The sequence below is a fragment of the Tachysurus vachellii genome, chromosome 13, assembly GCF_030014155.1.
Source record: "Tachysurus vachellii isolate PV-2020 chromosome 13, HZAU_Pvac_v1, whole genome shotgun sequence".
Taxonomy (NCBI): domain Eukaryota; kingdom Metazoa; phylum Chordata; class Actinopteri; order Siluriformes; family Bagridae; genus Tachysurus; species Tachysurus vachellii.
Genome location: NC_083472.1, coordinates 14993294 through 15010982, shown reverse-complemented (window position 1 = coordinate 15010982; position 17689 = coordinate 14993294). Strand labels below are relative to the sequence as shown.

Genomic DNA, 17689 nt, shown 5'->3' with positions numbered 1-17689 from the left:
ATCGCCTCCTGAACAAAAAGACTGTGCCTGATCAACATCCACTACCCAGAATACAAGACCTGACCGACACACTGGGGGGCTACACCTGGTTTAGCATCCTAGACCAGGGAAAAGCTTACCATCAGGGTTTCATCGCCGAGGGTTCCAGTCACCTGACTGCCTTCGTCACCCCGTGGGGCCTCTATGAATGGGTCCGTATCCCATTTGGACTCTCAAATGCTCCAGCAGCATTTCAGCGGAGCATGGAGGAGGTGCTAGGCACCCTCAGGGATGAATGCTGTATCCCTTATCTGGATGACGTGCTCTGTTACGCGAGAACATTTGATGAACATGTGGACGTCCTCCGCAAAGTGCTCCAGGCTCTTCAACAGCACGGCGTAAAACTGAGACCTGAGAAGTGTGAGCTCTTCAGACAAGAAGTTAAGTACATGGGGCGCCTTGTATCAGCTGATGGTGTCAAGATAGACCCACAGGACCTTGAAGCAGTCAAAACATTGACAAGCAAGACACCACAGACAGTTGGTGAAGTAAGGAAACTGACCGGCTTCTTGGGATATTATCGCTCCTATATCCAGGATTTTTCCAGGATCGCAAAGCCAATCTACGAGCTTCTCCAAACTAAGTCAGGGAAAGCCCAGATCCCAATACATGGGAAAACCACCAAATGCCCACAGCTACCCTCCCGAACGCCCGTTGATTGGACCACTCAACATCAGGAAGCTTTAGAGCAACTGGTCACCCTCCTTATAACCCCACCTGTCTTAGCGTATCCTGATTTCAATCTACTTTTCACGCTGCATACAGACGCCTCAGACCAGGGCCTAGGGGCTGTTCTCTATCAGCGCCAGAATGGAAAGCTGAGAGTCATTGGCTATGGCTCGAGGACGTTGACACCTGCTGAACGGAACTATCACCTACACAGTGGAAAACTGGAGTTCCTTGCATTGAAATGGGCTGTGTGTGAAAAGTTCCGGGACTACCTGTACTACGCCCCCCATTTCACTGTGTACAGACAACAACCCCCTGACCTATATCATGAGTACAGCAAAACTCAACGCTGTTGGTCATGGGTGGGTGGGAGAACTCTCAGATTTCCAGTTTGACATCAGGTACAGGCCTGGAAAATCAAATGTGGATGCAGACACACTGTCTCGACTCCCCTTGGACATGGAGAAATATAAGGTGGCTTGTACAGAGGAGTTCTCAAACGAGGTAGTGCGTGCTACATGGGATGGGAGTCAGGCAGCAGAACGGAAGGATGTGGCCTGGGTTGCAGCGCTTAACATGTGTTGCCGGGATCCTCCACCACAACCTCATTGTCATCTGCCAACTATCAGCCATCTGCATGAGTGACTATTATTTTCGGTGCGGATTTCCAGTTCTTTCAGGGATCCGTGCAATTCATCCATCAGTGCACTCTGTTGTTTCCATTGTCTGTCCCGTATCGGCCCATTACTTGCCCAGTAGGGCTCGTCTATCCTCCTCATCTGATATTCTCTTGCCTTCGGGGTTGGTGTGCTGTGTGCTCGTATATATAGCGATTGGGGATGTCCTGCCAGCCATTCCGTGTTTATAGCCTCTGTCTGTTGGTGAGATAGGTGAGAATGTTCTCTCCCCCACCGGGTGTTAATATCTCCTATCTGATCATCCCAGTGCAACTGGTATCCACCGCCTTCACCCATCTCTTGTCGATATTCTTTCCCTTCTTCTATAGTTCCTCTTGGGTTTTCTGAGCCCTCCTTTTGCTTATCTTTGTGTCTTACAATCTCATTCTCCTCCCTCTGGGCACCTTCTTCTGGGGAAGGATAATAGGGCCCTTCATACTTTTTCTTACTGTAATATCTCCTTTTTCTGTTGACATTTGCCGGGTCCACCCGTGAATTCCAGTTCTATTTCTTGTGTTTCACCTTCCTCTTCCGTATTTATTACGGGGTATATTCCATGGTAGTTGGGCTTATATTGTTCGTTGTAAGGTGGGGGCTGGAGCTGCTCCACCCATTCGCCTGATGGTGGGGCTGTAGCCTTCTCTTTCCCCTGTTCTTCTCTCATCATTCTTTCCTTTTCCTGTTCTTTGCTCTTTTCCGCTTTTAGCTTCTCTTTCCTTCTTCTCTTTCCTTCCTGTTCAAACCAATCCACTATCTCCCATTTCTTCATAGTTTTATCCATACTCTCCTTTTTCGCTTCTCCCCAACATTCTATCCTTTCCTTCATCTTTTTACATTTCTCTTCATCAAATGTTCCACCTTCAGGCCACTGCAACTCTCCCCTTGTCCGGTCTTGCCACTTTTTCATGTACTTTTTGATTTCCTTTTCAGCATCTTTGTGCTTTATTATTATAATTGCAGCTGGAGTGATTAAGTTCTTCCCTTTCTCCATCATGCACCCCTGGCTCGCCCTTGTGGCACTATCTCGTGGTCCGGGATTTCTGTTTGCTGTTGACCACTTTAGCTGAACGTTTATTCTTTTTATTGTTTGACGCGGTTGTACTGGATTTTTCCTAGTATGGCTCTCTCCCAACAGGGGAGTCCACTAAGGTTTATAATACTGGGCTTAACAGTCGCGGCCTCCAGATAGCCTTTATTTTCTCACACCAATTGTCATGCAGAAATAGATTTTCTAATGTCCACAGCCCATCAAACCTTGTCAGAGCCCACAACTTAGCCGCTATCAGTTCTGCAGATTGGTGTCTTTCCACTCCACTCCTATCTTTATATGTTCGTTCGTCCCAGAAAAAGGTCCTTATTCCTCTAGTCTCTATTTCCAAATCTGTTTCTTCTCCTTCCAGATCTGAGTCTAATTCTTCATCACACCTTAAGTCTATATCTTCCATCCACTACTATTCCTTCTTATTTTTACTCAGTGTACCAACCCGTGTCTCATACAGATGTTCTAATTGTTGTGTGTTACGTTACAGTACTTACCTCTTTTCTCCTTTGCAACTTACTTCATAACTCCCATAAAACCCTTAACTGCCCATAAAGCAATTCCTAGCTCCCAGTCAATTTGTCCAATCAGTACACCTACAACTGTGATTACTTTTATTACAAAGAGTAATTCATCCTCCACTCGGATTATGGGATTAACAGTATTTTGCAGCTGCTTTTATCACATCAAATAAAACGTCCGTCACTCGGTTCAACAGTTCACATATACACCTCAGTAACTTCATATACATATACTCATTACTGTATACTCTTTACCGGGGGCCCCCCAGCCCTACCAAGCAGACCTGTCTCACCCGACAGCGGTATCTAGGGACTATCCTTTCCTTCACCTGCCGGTGCAGCCGTGGGTTTAATAGCACCCACACACTGTCTGTACCCGCAGGAATTTTTATTTCAAGATCTTTCCTTATCCAGGCCTAATCACAACACTTTATATCAGATTTAAATGACAATATCCACTCATGAGACTTTTCACACACACGTATACACGAACGCACAGTCACAGTCACAAAACCCCCCTTATCTACTTACGGGGTTTTCCCATTTGCTATTTCTCATCCAGCTCTTTTTATCTCACCCTTGGGGTTCTTGATTTCGAGGGCAGCTGTCTGCCTTTCCTCGCCGGGGCCACAATTCCCCTGTCAGGCCACAGATACACTATACACAGACTTTTGAATAAAACAGGCATCTGCTTACCTTGTTATTATGGCCGGCCTCTGTAGCCCTTCTGAAAGAGTGGTCCCGGTTCTGGACGCAGATCACGCTGTCCCTTATCGAGCCCCACGTATATATACAGTATACACCTACAGTTTTGATCTTAGGCTTTTCATTAAGTTATTTATTTCCACTATAACACTTGTGTTCCTGATATTATTGCATTTAATAATATCTGTAATATATTTGTATTTATTCTTACAATAGATTCCAGATGTGGTCAAGCTACAATTTTTTGACTAAAACTATACTAAAAGTAAAAGACTTTTAGTCGACTAAAACTTGACTAAGATACCTTGAGTTTTCTTTTGACTAAAACTAGACTAAAATGACGAGACTTTTAGTCGACTAAAACTAAGACTAACAAAAAAGATATGTGAATGACTAAATATGACTAAAACTAACAAGGACATTTGGCACAAGACTAAGACTAAGACTAAATTAAAAATAGGTGACGAAATTAACACTACTCACATGCATTACACAAGCGCAGAATCACGTCTTGATAATGCGCATTGTCCCCATGAGCCCAGTCAGTATTTGTTGTATCCCCTCCATGTCTGGCCATTCCACGAGTAATATCTACGCGTAACTTCCATCCCAGGAGGCGCCTAAGCTCACTCAAATTCGGACCAAACTCCTTCCAGTTCCTCGCCAAATTTTTGCTGTCGACTTCTTTCGGGTTCATAAGCTGTTTATGTACCTCTTCAATGTCCGCAATAGTCCAATGGTGGTAAACAAGAGCTGAGTGGCCATCTGGCCCCGATACCTCCATAACAGGGAGCTGAGCTTTTTCTCGTTCATACTGCCATCTGGATCCACCTACTGTAGCCTTCATGCTCTTCGATCGTGAAAGAAAAAGTGTCATCTGGTGGCTGTTTTCCTAAAAGCTTTTTAATGAGTGCCCAGGGCCACCAGGAGTGACTTTTCACCAGCTCTTCTGACTTCATCGTAGCCTGGGAGCTGGATCATGTTGAGTTGACGCCTGTTCCTCCTGTGGATGGGGCTGTTGGAAGAACAGTTCCTCAACTGGAGGTTGAGGTGGTGGAAGGAGCAGAGATCTTCCAACCAGGTCATTGTCTATAACAGACTTTGGACACTGAAAATCATGGTTACGTGCAAGTTTATTATTAGCATTAGGTTATGAGCTTTTGCTTCTAGCTTGTGTTTCAGTATTCAATTTCTCGAAAGCTGACCAATCTTCATTTTGTCCCCTTTGCAAGACTTCCACCTGTCATTCGCTAAAACTTCCCTTTACAGAAAAACCACACTTCACCACCCACATCACAAACTGGGAGAGGGAATCATCACTGTAATTTACTTTAATAAACTTAACATTAGGATACAGTATGTTGACCAATCTAATCATTTGTTATTTTGCCATTTCTCTTTACGTTGTTTGCTGTTATAAGTGCCCATGTCTCCTCTCTATATTTTAAATCATGAACTGTCACTGACCTGCTTTTTCATCTAGAGGATTATATGATGAAGTTGTTCAAGTTCAAGTTCAAGTTCAACTTTATTTGTATAGCACATTTACAAACAGCCACATGGCTGACCAAAGTGCTTCACAGTGCGTTTGACATTGCACATACACTTAAGAATACACACATGCACAAAGTAGTTCAAGAAACTAAAATAAGAATTATTATATATATATATATATATATATATATATATATATATATATATATATATATATATATAATAAAATAACCAGTTTAAAAGAAGGTGAAATAAATATAAACCATAAACAGACATAAAACCCTGGGCAATCATGAAAAGGCTAGAGAAAATAAGTGGGTCTTTAGCATGGACTTAAAACTAGAAATAGTGGGTGCCATTTGTCTCTTCAAAGGCAGATTTTCTTTAGAAAATATAGCTTAAAAATTTTCACAGCCTTCTATCCACCAAAGCTGACAAATACCAGGTTTAAGAAATGTCTTTCATTCCCCAGTGGGACGTCTCATAAAGTTTACTCAGATTCCTACACTACACCCTCCTAGATTTTCTCCAGCTGCTCAACTGCAAGATCCCATATGTGGTGTCACAGAATTTTGGTGGAAATCTCAGAAAAAAAATTTGTCAATAGACCAGGGAGACTGGTAACAGATGAGAAAACAGTAAACAACTTTATTCTTTGTAGAGTGATGTCTCTAATACAGACACAAATTGGGCATATGAGAGATATGCCTTCCTCTCACCATGTTCGTTTCCTACTTGTTCATCCATTTTCAACAATTGTAAATCTGTGTTTTGCTCTTACAGTTTTTCTCAGTCGCATTGGAAAGTTTCTCAGATCAGAAATGAAATTCTCAAAACTAATTGTTCAACCTCCACATCATTTAGTCATTTGTGCTCATCATAAGAACATTTCTCGTTGCTTTGATCAAATTGCAAATGCTTTGGTACATCATTTAATGGATTGTGTACAGGTGTCTGCTGTTTCCTACATTATCAGTTGTTTATGTTATGTTGATGAAAATGTATTATACTGGTTTCACCTAAATGGTCTGAACCCCCAAAACATTTAGGCATCTCATAAATTAGAGCCACTGTTGGGGACCATGTTGTCAATCATGGCCTCGCAATGGCTGAGGCGGGTCAGAGGGTACAGCCGAATATTGGGAAATCAACTGTGTCTTCGATAATTCAAAAATTTCGTAGAGAGAACAGGTATGTAATCCACCAGTGTGGACTGTGCTGTTATAGTGTGTGTATACATTCTCTAAAACATCTAAGGATAAATGTATTGCATTAGTGCATTTTTTCCACACAGGACTGCAGGATTACCTCATAGGGGTGGCAGAGGACCCCTTTTCACACCCCAACAAGAGGAGGCTATTTGCACCATGGTCTGAGCAAACGATGCCATAAGGTTAAGGGACAATCAAACAATGAGGCTGGCTTCAATCTGAGCAAAAGCAGAAGACATGGTCGAAATGTCATCGGCCACAGTGCTACTGTTGATTTGCGAGGCCAGCGGGGAGGAAAATCACTATGTGTGCTGCTATGTCAGAGCAGGTGTGCTATCTCATATTCCCCTTATAGGCCCATACAACACACAGCATCTCCTCACCTTCTTAGAGACCCTCTATGGGGCTCTCATCCCTGATGATGAGAGGGGTCCATTTCGAGATGATTTACAAAACTAAGTGATACTTTGGGATAATGTGAGTTTCCATCACTCAAACAAAATTAGGCAATGGTTTCTGACCCATAACAGGATGCTGATGCAATTTCTCCCACCCTATTCCCCATTCCTCAACCCAATTGAGGAGTTCTATTCAGCATGGAGGTGGAAGGTCTACACATACTCAGATGACCCTGCCGGCTGCCATGGATGCAGCATGTGAGGACATCACAGCGGAAGCCTGCAGAGGCTGGAAGATTTTTTCCACACTGTATTGCTGTTGTGATGTGGATGAAAATCTGTGGCCAGACAGACTGTATAGTGCGGCATGCGCAGTTCTGCCTAAGAAGTGTTTCCTATGTTTACCTTTTGGAATTTTAATTCATGTCTTTTTATTATTATCACAATGACATTATATTGTAATTTTTTTGTCAGTGCACTAGTAAAGAAAAATAAAAAAGTGTGAATCCTGTCAAGTCTCTCACAATCAGTATCCCACATACAGTAATGTGTAAATTTGTGCTGTTGAAATTGATAGTTGCCACATTTTCAATACTTGTAATCCAAAACATAGTTTACATCAGGAAATACTAAAATAAAGCATTGTCATATTGAAAAAATGACTAAACATTTTGACTATCTTGTTCGTAAACAATGATAAAAGGACTTGTTATTTTGATGGCAATGATATGTTCATTGACACAAACACAGTACTTACAGTACTTTTAAGAGAAGTACTAAGGATTTTGAGCAAAAAACAGGCTTTTGCAAGAAATCCAATGTATTGTGCTGTACACATTGTTTTGAGAATGCACTTACTGATTTGCAAATCTTAAGGATGATTCAAGAAATGCTCCAAAGCAACTGAGAAAAACTGTATTACATACACTCGCCAATTTAAAGGTTCACGAGATTTAGCCTTGACCTATTGAAGAGAACTAGGTGATTATTGGTAGATCTGAAGGTGTACATGACCCTTCATTAGTGACATTCAAGGTTCATTTGCACAATTCATCAATTCAAGACACATTTACAAGAAAAGTTTAATAGAACTGTGAAGAAGAAGAGCTTGACAAATTTTGACAACTGCTTTGACCATTTTGCACTCAATGACTTGTGCAATGAACTGATGCCTAAATGTTTTGGGGGTTCAGACCATTTAGGTGAAACCAGTATAATACATTTTCATCAACATGACATAAACAACTGATAATGTAGGAAACAGCAGACACTTGTACACAATCCATTAAATGATGTACCAAAGCATTCACAATTTGATCAAAGCAACGAGAAATGTTCTTATGATGAGCACAAATGACCAAGTAGTTTTGAGAATTTCATTTCTGATCTGAGAAACGTTCCAAAGCGACTGAGAAAAACTGTAATAAGGAATGGTGCAAGAACTCTGTGATTGTTGCTAGTTACTGCTCATCGCTAGTGGAGTTTGTGACTGTTAGATGCAGGCCATTTTATTTACCACAGGAATTCAGGAAGTACATTTCCCCCAGCACTAATGCTAAAGAGGCGCTATGTGAACTTTATGGGGCTATAAGCGAGCTGCACAATGTTCATACAAATCTCAAATCAGAGCTCCCTAAGTTCCATCAGTATGTGGACTTTGCAACAAGAGGGGAAAAAACGCTGGATCTTGTTTACACAAACGTTACCGGCGCATATCGTGCGGAATCCTGCCTCCACCTCGGCTACTCAGACCACATCTCTGTTATGCTAATTACAGCATACAGACCACTCGCCAGATGCTCAAACCGCAGGTGAAAACCTGGCCAACAGGAGTGCTTCAGGACCTCTGCTCTTCAGATTTATTGCAGAGATGATTGAGTTAGTTTGGATTACGTAGATTAATTGAGTTCCAATGCTTCGATAATTGATGTGAGTGATGGATGGATGGATGGATTGATAAATTGATGGATGGAGGCATAGATAGATAGATAGATAGATAGATAGATAGAGGTAATTTTAAAATCTGCAGTCACTCTCATAGAACACCACATTGAGACACCCACTGGGGTCGTAGTACACAGCCGGTCCTGTTTTTTGACCGAACACAAAAAACAAGTGAAACAAGAAGTTCTAGGGCTAATCAAGGAGACGCACAGTGGCTGGTCAATCCTGGTCATTAAACCAACCAAACTACAACAACTTGTAACATTATTTTGACTATGCTCACTAAGACTAGCTGTCATATATTCCCATCGATTATTAAAATACAAAGGAAAATTCTTCCAAGAAATTAAACTGATTTCAGACAATTACACTGACCATTAGTCAAATGAATGCTTATTTTTCCCTCAGAAATAATTAGAATGCATTAACCTGTTATTTATTGTAGTCATTTAATGTTTTTTATTTTATATTGCTTCCAGTGGCGATTCCAGGCAAAAATGGGAGGGTTCAAATTCAAATTTTAATTGTATTTAATTGTTATATACACAACTATACACAATATGCCATGTAATATAATACTTTTCAACTGTGTGTCATAAAAGTAGAGTAAAAATTTATATATGGTCCATATTTGACACCTCCTGCCAGACCACTAGAGGGCAACCTTGCATGTTGAGTTTTTTTTATTTTACATTTCATTTCTTCCTGTTCAGTTCCATAGATATCTATACATAGAAAAGAATGGATTTGGATCTAGAGAGTCTGTTCCAAATAATTCATTCTGAAAGGGGGAGTAATCGATTTCAACAGGAGTGCCACACTCTTGCTTCTTGGCAAGACTATCTTCAGGATGCTGAATTTAAGTTTCCTGTATAGTACAATGTTTCATAATAAAAATAATATTTCACTCAAATATTTACTCTCCAAATTGTTTTGGTTGCATTTCACAATTTTTTAATGTAACTTGTTCCTTGTGACATTTTACCATTTATTTTATTCTAAATATAGAATGCACACTTTAAACATCACATCAAGCTGACAAAGAGTGAGCATCTGTTATGCCTACTGTGAAAAAAACAATTGCCTATTTACATGTCTAGCAGACATGGATCAAGATCACTAAATTGGATCTCTTTTAGTGTCCACCATACCATAGGAAAAAAATATATATTTTTTAGCCTAAACATTCCACTCTCTTTACCAGCTATTTGGGAACCCTGTCTGCCTATTGTCTGATGCTAGGGTATTATAGGTTTGTAATAGCAGATTTGGTTGTAAATTGTAAATAATTTTATTGTTATAACTTTCAAATTACACTAGGTCATCTCACTGTATCCAAAAGACAGATATTTGCAGGTTTAAAGAAATTTAACCAAGTCACCGGTCTTGCATCACTTTTCCATATTATGTCAATTCAGCAGCAATAGTTCTGTTTTTCACAGTTGAGAAAGATGTCTCTCTGGAAGAAATTCTTGTTTTCTTTACTGGATGTGACTGCATTCCTGCACTAGGTTTCTCTCCAAAGCCAACTCTTGAGTTCATCACCCATTCACGATTTCCATTGGCCAACACTTGTGAAAATATTCGTCGCATACCAATCCATGTAGAAATCTGTCATGGATTTTGCTATACACAACTCCCAGGTTTTGGCAGGGATTAAGAGTTTTTATCTTGGAGGGCTTACAGTGCTTTTATTTTTTGCTTTTTTCAATTCTGAAGTAAAAAGATGGACTGCAGTTTCTGTTCAGACCGTTTCCCATATTTATTTTTTCTGTAAAATAATATATGCAAAGTTCAACATCATAAGCAAATGTTCAGTGTTCATTTCATGCCAAGGTTTGAGGTTCTGAAGTAACTTTTTGGACACTGTTATCTATGTTGCTGGCCACTAAACTTTAGTTAGATTAGTTTAATGGTTGTTATATAGGAACATTTTTTGGGCAACAGAAATGTTTAGTGTTGTGACACCTTGATGTGTAAATGTTGCTCAGACCTCCTGTAATCGCTGAATAAAGCCCTGCAAATAAATAGTTTGTTGTTTCTATTTTGAACATGCTCATTCATTGTCCTCTGTGAATCTGTCCGTAAATGGCAAACCTGGCCGAGGTGGCTCGGAGCCCACTATAGTCGATCCTGTGAGCGTTAAATGTGTGGAATGTCTGATCCTTGAAAATCAATGGATAACTTGCCGCAAAGGTTCTGAAATTTCTAATGGAATTAATATTTTACAAATAAATAACATCTGACTTCAGCTTTGTGATGGGGTGTACAATATCGAGAAAAATGCTTTCTTTAAGCATTTATGCCCTTATTTCAAATTATGTGCAAATTTCTTTTTGCATTGTTTGGTTGAGCATGATTACTCATAGCCATAATGAACATTGCAATAATAGAAATATGATCCCCAAGGTGATGTGAGAAATGCTCCAGATGGTTTACCTCCCTCTAATTACAATCAGCTGTTGCAAAAAAACTTCCAGTTTAACAAAGTATTGCAGTATTTCTGCAAATGCCATTTTAAAAAATGGAATATTTTAAACAATTTCATATATTCAGAATTCAATCAATATATTCAAACTTTTCATTCAATATATTCTGAGTTTTTCAATCAATATATTCAGACTTTTCATTGTATTCAGACATTTTATTCAATATATTCAGACTTTTCATTTAATATATTCAGAGTTTTCATTCAATATATTCAGGATCCATTCAATATATTCAGACTTTTCATTATATGTATATAATATATATAGTAATATGTATATAATTATTTGAATATATAATAATATAATTATAATGTTTAATTCTAATTATATAATTGGTTGTAGAACAGTATTATGAATGCAGTTCCTCATGAGTCCATAGCTCAGATGACAGCTCAGCTACAAAGACAAAAATATACATTATCGTGTATTTTTCAAGAATGCTTTCAGTGCTTATTCAGATTACATTACAGAATTTAATCCTTTGCTTATTGCAAGGCAATAAGTGGAATATATATAGAGCTCAGATCATGCTTATTACTTTTCAACAATGCACATTCACTCACTATTTTTCCAGTCAAATTGGATCAAGTGCATTATTAGACTTATGCATTATGTGATGCAGCAATGATATAGTCAAAAACTGAGACAATAAGGAGACAATATGGACAACATTTAATAGTTTAATAATAATCCACAATGTACATTCAGTGATAATTCAGTGTTCTCACTGTTGTTAAAACCAGCAAAGACATTCAGGTACAGGATCTATATAATTTGCATTTTAACCACCTCAACCGATCCTCAAACAGTTTTCAAATTTTTAATTACACCACCTTCCATTCCAACATTTCCAACTAATTTATGCAATCCTGTCAATAAAATACATACTGGCATCACTGTACTAGTCATAACTGGAATGCTTTTCAAATCTATTCAGACGAATGTAGCTACATAAAAGTTAATACCCATGAAATATATTGAGTGCCCCAGATAGTACTTCACTGGTAAGTAGAGTACCTTTCCTTACTACAAAAACAGGCCTGATCCATGTCATTAAGTGCATTTTAACAATGAGCAACAACCAGTGACAAGTGGATTACTTTTTCATTTTTAACATTTCTTTTCCTACAACACTCTAAGCTCATTGAGCTGATGCACAACTTTTAGTGCTTTTTGCCTTTTCCCTGTATTTTCCCCACATATAAACTTAATTGCACAAGAACTGACCAATAAGAAACTTTGTACAAGACTGAAATAAACAGGGATAACACATTAAATAAAAATCTAAGATCAGCTGAAAGCAAAAGTATTCTGTCTTTCAAAAAGCCTATCAAGTGTATTTTGCTGATAAAACAACAGCAGTAAATAATATTAGATATTTTTAATTATTTATAAAATATATTTTCACATTTCTTTGTTTAGAGAGTATGTAACAAATGCTACCGTAACTTTATTTGAATACCAGCGTGTATTTTTTTTCTTGGATCAAAACATTAAAGGGATTGTCACATTACAACAGGTTATTAAAAATGTCTACAGTAACCCCTGTACATGAGCTATGACCCCCTCTATCCTAGTCCCATAGATAAGTAAAAAATTAATAAATAAATAAATAAAATGAAACAAAAAAGCAAGTGAAAAAACAAGACCACATCACAATGCACCACACCAGAGAATTGTGAGAGTTAGCTTAATTTGTCCTAATAAACACATATAACAATTTTATTTACTCATATTAAACATATTGAAATGTTTTGAGGAAACTTGAACAGCATTCTCCTCTTGGATGAGGAAAGAAATAAAGAAATGTGTACTTGCAGAGCATTCTTATATTCATGTACAACCAATGCTGGGAGATTTGAGCTGGGCAGTGCAGGACATTGGAAAGTCTCCAGAACAATAGATTATTCTCTCTGGGTACAGTGGGACCATTTGGCAGCTGAAGCAAACTGCACACTCAAAAAAAAAAATATTATCTAAAAGCAGTCTATTATGATTGCACTCCTGGTCCATGAATAGGTCTTTCCCCCTTAAGGATTAACACTGACCTGCATGTCCACTGTTTGCCAAAAGAGAATCAGAAGAAAAACAAGACAATTCCTGTTACTACAAAGCATAGTTTCTCAATTAGTCTGGCAGACACATTTTAGACCTGCATACACTTTCTTGGTACCTAATAAAAGTATGCATTTTCTATCCCTAGAGAATCAATAACCCCTTCTTTCAGTCCCAGATAAACACACACTCAGAACAGCATTTGCAGTCTAGGTGTGGCTATCTGCAAGCTAGTTAAAGCACAATGTCCTTCAGGCGCGTACTACAAGGAGATTCCTTCTCCCGCTCATCCTTCAGTATTATGTTGATCTCACGCATGGCCGTCTCACTGTCTTTGCCCTCTGGCTGTCGCAGCAGACCGTGGTTTGCAATGCGGTCAACATCGCAGTATTTCAATGCGTTGTAGCCGGTTGGTGGTTTGGACTGCGGACTCTTACCATGTGAAGGTGAAGTTATGGGGCTGATGGCTTCACGCCCATTTCCAGCCTCACGAATACCACTGTTAGCTTTAGGGCTGCAAATGCCTGTGGTCATCGCATTTGTCCTCTTGCTTTTTGGCTCCTCTTCAGGCCCATCCTTACCAAATGTAGCAAAAGTCCTTTTTGTGGTTCCACAGTCCTCATAATGTGACACGTCCATGCCTGTAGCCTCAATAGACAGGGCAATGATGTCACGACTGTGCTCAGGTGACTTGATATGTGCTGGCATTGGCACACGTGGCATCCAGCAGCGGTCTGAGTGGCCCAGGATCCGACACTCGTCCTGGCAGTGGAATCCTTCTGCAAGAACTGAATGGATAAAAAATAGATTTTTTTTTTAAATTGCCCACGTAACAGTTTTCCTTCTTTATTGATTGTTGTTGAGTACTATATCAGGTCAGCAACTTTTAGAATGTTTCACGCACCTTCAAGATACAAAATAATCAACTTACATATGCCTCAAATACTATGAGGCTCTTATAAAGGTTGAGTCTTTCTTGTGTTGTTTGACCTTGAAAATTTTATTGGAGTTAAGGGAACAGCCCTCTCGCAGTTTTAGGTTTTAGGTCCACTGATTCAAGCATTCTTATATATGATTCCTAAGGATAACTTATTCATAAACAAGGTACAAAACAGTGGCCTGGTTATGTGATTCTAGTGGAGAAAAATATTTCCTGACATTTAATTTATTCACTCGTGAATAATTTCACTCATGAAATCTGGTGCTTGTGCATCATGTTCATCAAACCACTCTCTGCCTTCTTGTGTGTATTGGTGCATTATTTTTCTGATACACAGCAACACCTTCTCCGTTTAATGTTTGAACTATTGGGTGCACATGGTCCCAAAGAAAGATGTAAAAAATAGTGGGGCTAAGAAATGATACGGTCGCCCAACCCATCACTAATCCATCCCTGCTCTGGTCACCCAACAATCCAGTTTGTAAGTTTCTTTGAGTGTTCTCCACATGGTAATTCACCCATATAGTGGACAGTGGAACTCAGGATAAATTCTATGCAAATTCTAGGCCTCTTTTACTTTGGAAAATGTTAATGTTCGTGATTCTGCCATCAGGAGGACACAGAACAACCTTGGTGTGCAAGCCAAAGTTGTGAGGAGAAAGTCACTACTCTCTAAAAAGAACATTGCCGCACATCAGAGCTTTGCTAAAGATCAGATTTTGCAAGCCAGCATAATAAATTCATTCATTCATTCATTCATCTTCTACCGCTTATCCGAACTACCTCAGGTCACGGGGAGCCTGTGCCTATCTCAGGCGTCATCGGGCATTAAGGCAGGATACACCCTGGACGGAGTGCCAACCCATCGCAGGGCACATACACACTCATTCACTCACGCAATCACACACTACGGACAATTTTCCAGAGATGCCAATCAACCTACCATGCATGTCTTTGGACCGGGGGAGGAAACCGGAGTACCCGGAGGAAACCCCCGAGGCACGGGGAGAACATGCAAACTCCACACACACAAGGTGGAGGCGGGAATCGAGCCCCGACCCTGGAGGTGTGAGGCAAACGTGCTAACCACTAAGCCACCGTGCCCCCCGCCCCCGAAGAAAAATTGAGAACTTAAAATGAAGCACTCTGACAAGAACATAAAGGGAAAAGACAACATTTGCTTCATGTGAAAAAAGCACTTTTATTAATCCTATTTTTACCAAAATTTCTTGGAAATAATTTTTCTCTGTACAATTTGAGTGCCTTGGAACCTTAATAAATTGATGAACACAAATATTGCTATTTCTTTTGTTTTTTGACCACCACAAGCCTTTCAAGTGCCTGTTTTCGTTGTTTAGCAATGTGTCTCTTTATTGCTTTTTGTTCGTCCTCTGCGGCTTGAAGTGAGGGACGAAATAGGTGATTGCCTTATCTTGCTTCTGAATGCTGATTGGTCAAAAGACGCAAGGATGATTGAGACGTGAGGCGTCATCTGCTTACTAGTGCTTCACATTCTAGTCCAGTTGGTGCCGGTGAATGCACCAAAAGTTGGTTTGCTATCCGCCATAAAAAGTTATTAGAAGTAGAGACGCGAGGCATCAGCTTGATAGATGGTATACTACGCTGCGTCCAAAACCGCCGCCTAAGCGCTACTTCACGTAATTATTGGATGGAAGTAAACGGTTTTGGACGCAGCTGAAAGAATTCACGATTCACACAAATTACATATTTTGATTAAAAACATCGAATTTCGTGAAAAGCGACTAGTTTGCAGGTATGATTATAATTATATGCCTCTTTAATGACATACAGAAATGACATACAAAAGTATTTAGACATACAGGGTATTTTTGACAATCCCTTTAGACACTAAAACAAAAGGGCATTTACAGCAATGGCACATGCAGAATTATCAGGCTCCAGGCAGTGCAGCTAAAACTGTTCAAAGATGGACGAGGAGCATGTTCTGCTGTTAGACAGTTCACTGGTCCACATGGCTTCATCCTCTGTTAATTACTGCTCACCTGATTATTACTGCTCAGCCCAGAGATAAAGCAAACAAAGACAAAAACACAGTTAGCGCATTTCAGTAAGGCTTAGTAAAGCAACACATGAGGGATTAAATCTCATGAATCAATTTGTTGCGATGTTACTCACAGGGGCATACACAAACAGTGATACATTAGTGTTCTTTCACTTTCTAGATGTGACCATTGTAAATGCCTAGCACATGCATCATTTACAAATGATCCAGACAAACAGGAATTGCAAGGAATTGAATTATCAAAAGATTTATCAAAAAGGAATTTAATTCTCAAATGTCAGGACTGGAAAATACGGATGTTCTTTATCATAAGGCTATAATTGTTTGCTAGGATACAATTATCATGCAGATAAACTAATACTATTTTCATGCAGCTAAACAAAAGTGGAAGACCCAGTAGACACTAGTCCTATCTCACGGAATGAAAAAACAAAAACAACAAAAAAAAAAAAAAACACTGCATGCAGTGTTATGGCTTTGTGATCTGCCAATTTCTGTAATAAACAAAAAAATGAACCAATATACAGTGAAGAAATGAAGTTTGTTAACATGTTTGTTAATAAATAAAAACATTAATAAAAATAAATACATTTACATATTTTAGAGTTTAGATTTACATATTTTATTTTAAAGTACACTTTTGAAGAAACTTAACTATTCATCTACAACACAATTTTGACTGAAATAAAGCATAATTCCAACACCAAGCAGTTAAAAGGACAGACAGAAAAAAAAGTAAACATTTTGTACGTACAAAATCTGACCCAAGAATTTTTTTTTATTGTCTCTGTTACCTCCTGTGTCTGTGAGACTTATAAGCAAAGAAGTAGCCATAATTCCTCACACACTAAAATTTCTGCCTTTTCTGAATGATGCGTCCAAGTTTAAAGCACCTTTAAATGCCCTGGACCTTTAAATTTACTACAGGATTTATCATGTTTTTTGCTTTTTAAATGCTAAAAATGAGATAAATATATCAATAGATACCGTAAATCAAACTTGAAACATTTAATTGTCAGATCTTAAAATAGATATCTTGAGTTTTCAGGCTTTCACTGCATGAATTCAAAGAGATATACTGTCTAAAATTGTAAAATTTTGTCAGGCAGAATTTTCACTGCCTGCATTCCATCTTCTCTTACTCTGACCTGGTAATATATAGTTATTTGCATTTTCTTCAGCTATCTCACATTACCTTTATTTGGTACCAGAATTATTCAAATACACCTTATAGTTTTTGAGATATACTCATTTTAATTTGAGCATGTCATTTTCAATAAAGAGGCTCAAAAATAGGCCCAGATTGAAAGTCCCAAAAAACAGCCCACTGGAATGGACACTTCAATAACTTAAAATTTATGCAAAAGTAAAATGAGGGTAAATTTTTATTTATGCCTAAAGAAGACTAAAAACCAATCCCTTTATCAGGATTTTAGTGTTTCCCCATGGAGTACAGTGGTGTGA

At 38.9% G+C, this 17689-nt stretch overlaps 1 protein-coding gene across 2 annotated transcripts in view; it reads right to left on the bottom strand.

Annotated features, from left to right (window-relative positions):
- Positions 1-11848: 11848 nt before the first annotated feature.
- Positions 11849-17689, bottom strand: part of pcdh19 (protocadherin 19) — a 53271-nt gene continuing 47430 nt past the window's right edge. For both annotated transcript variants that reach the window (XM_060885114.1, XM_060885115.1), the window contains exon 5: positions 11849-14029. In XM_060885114.1, the coding sequence (XP_060741097.1) occupies positions 13476-14029 (554 nt within the window). In that variant the 3' untranslated portion in view covers positions 11849-13475. The remainder of the gene's footprint in view (positions 14030-17689) is intronic.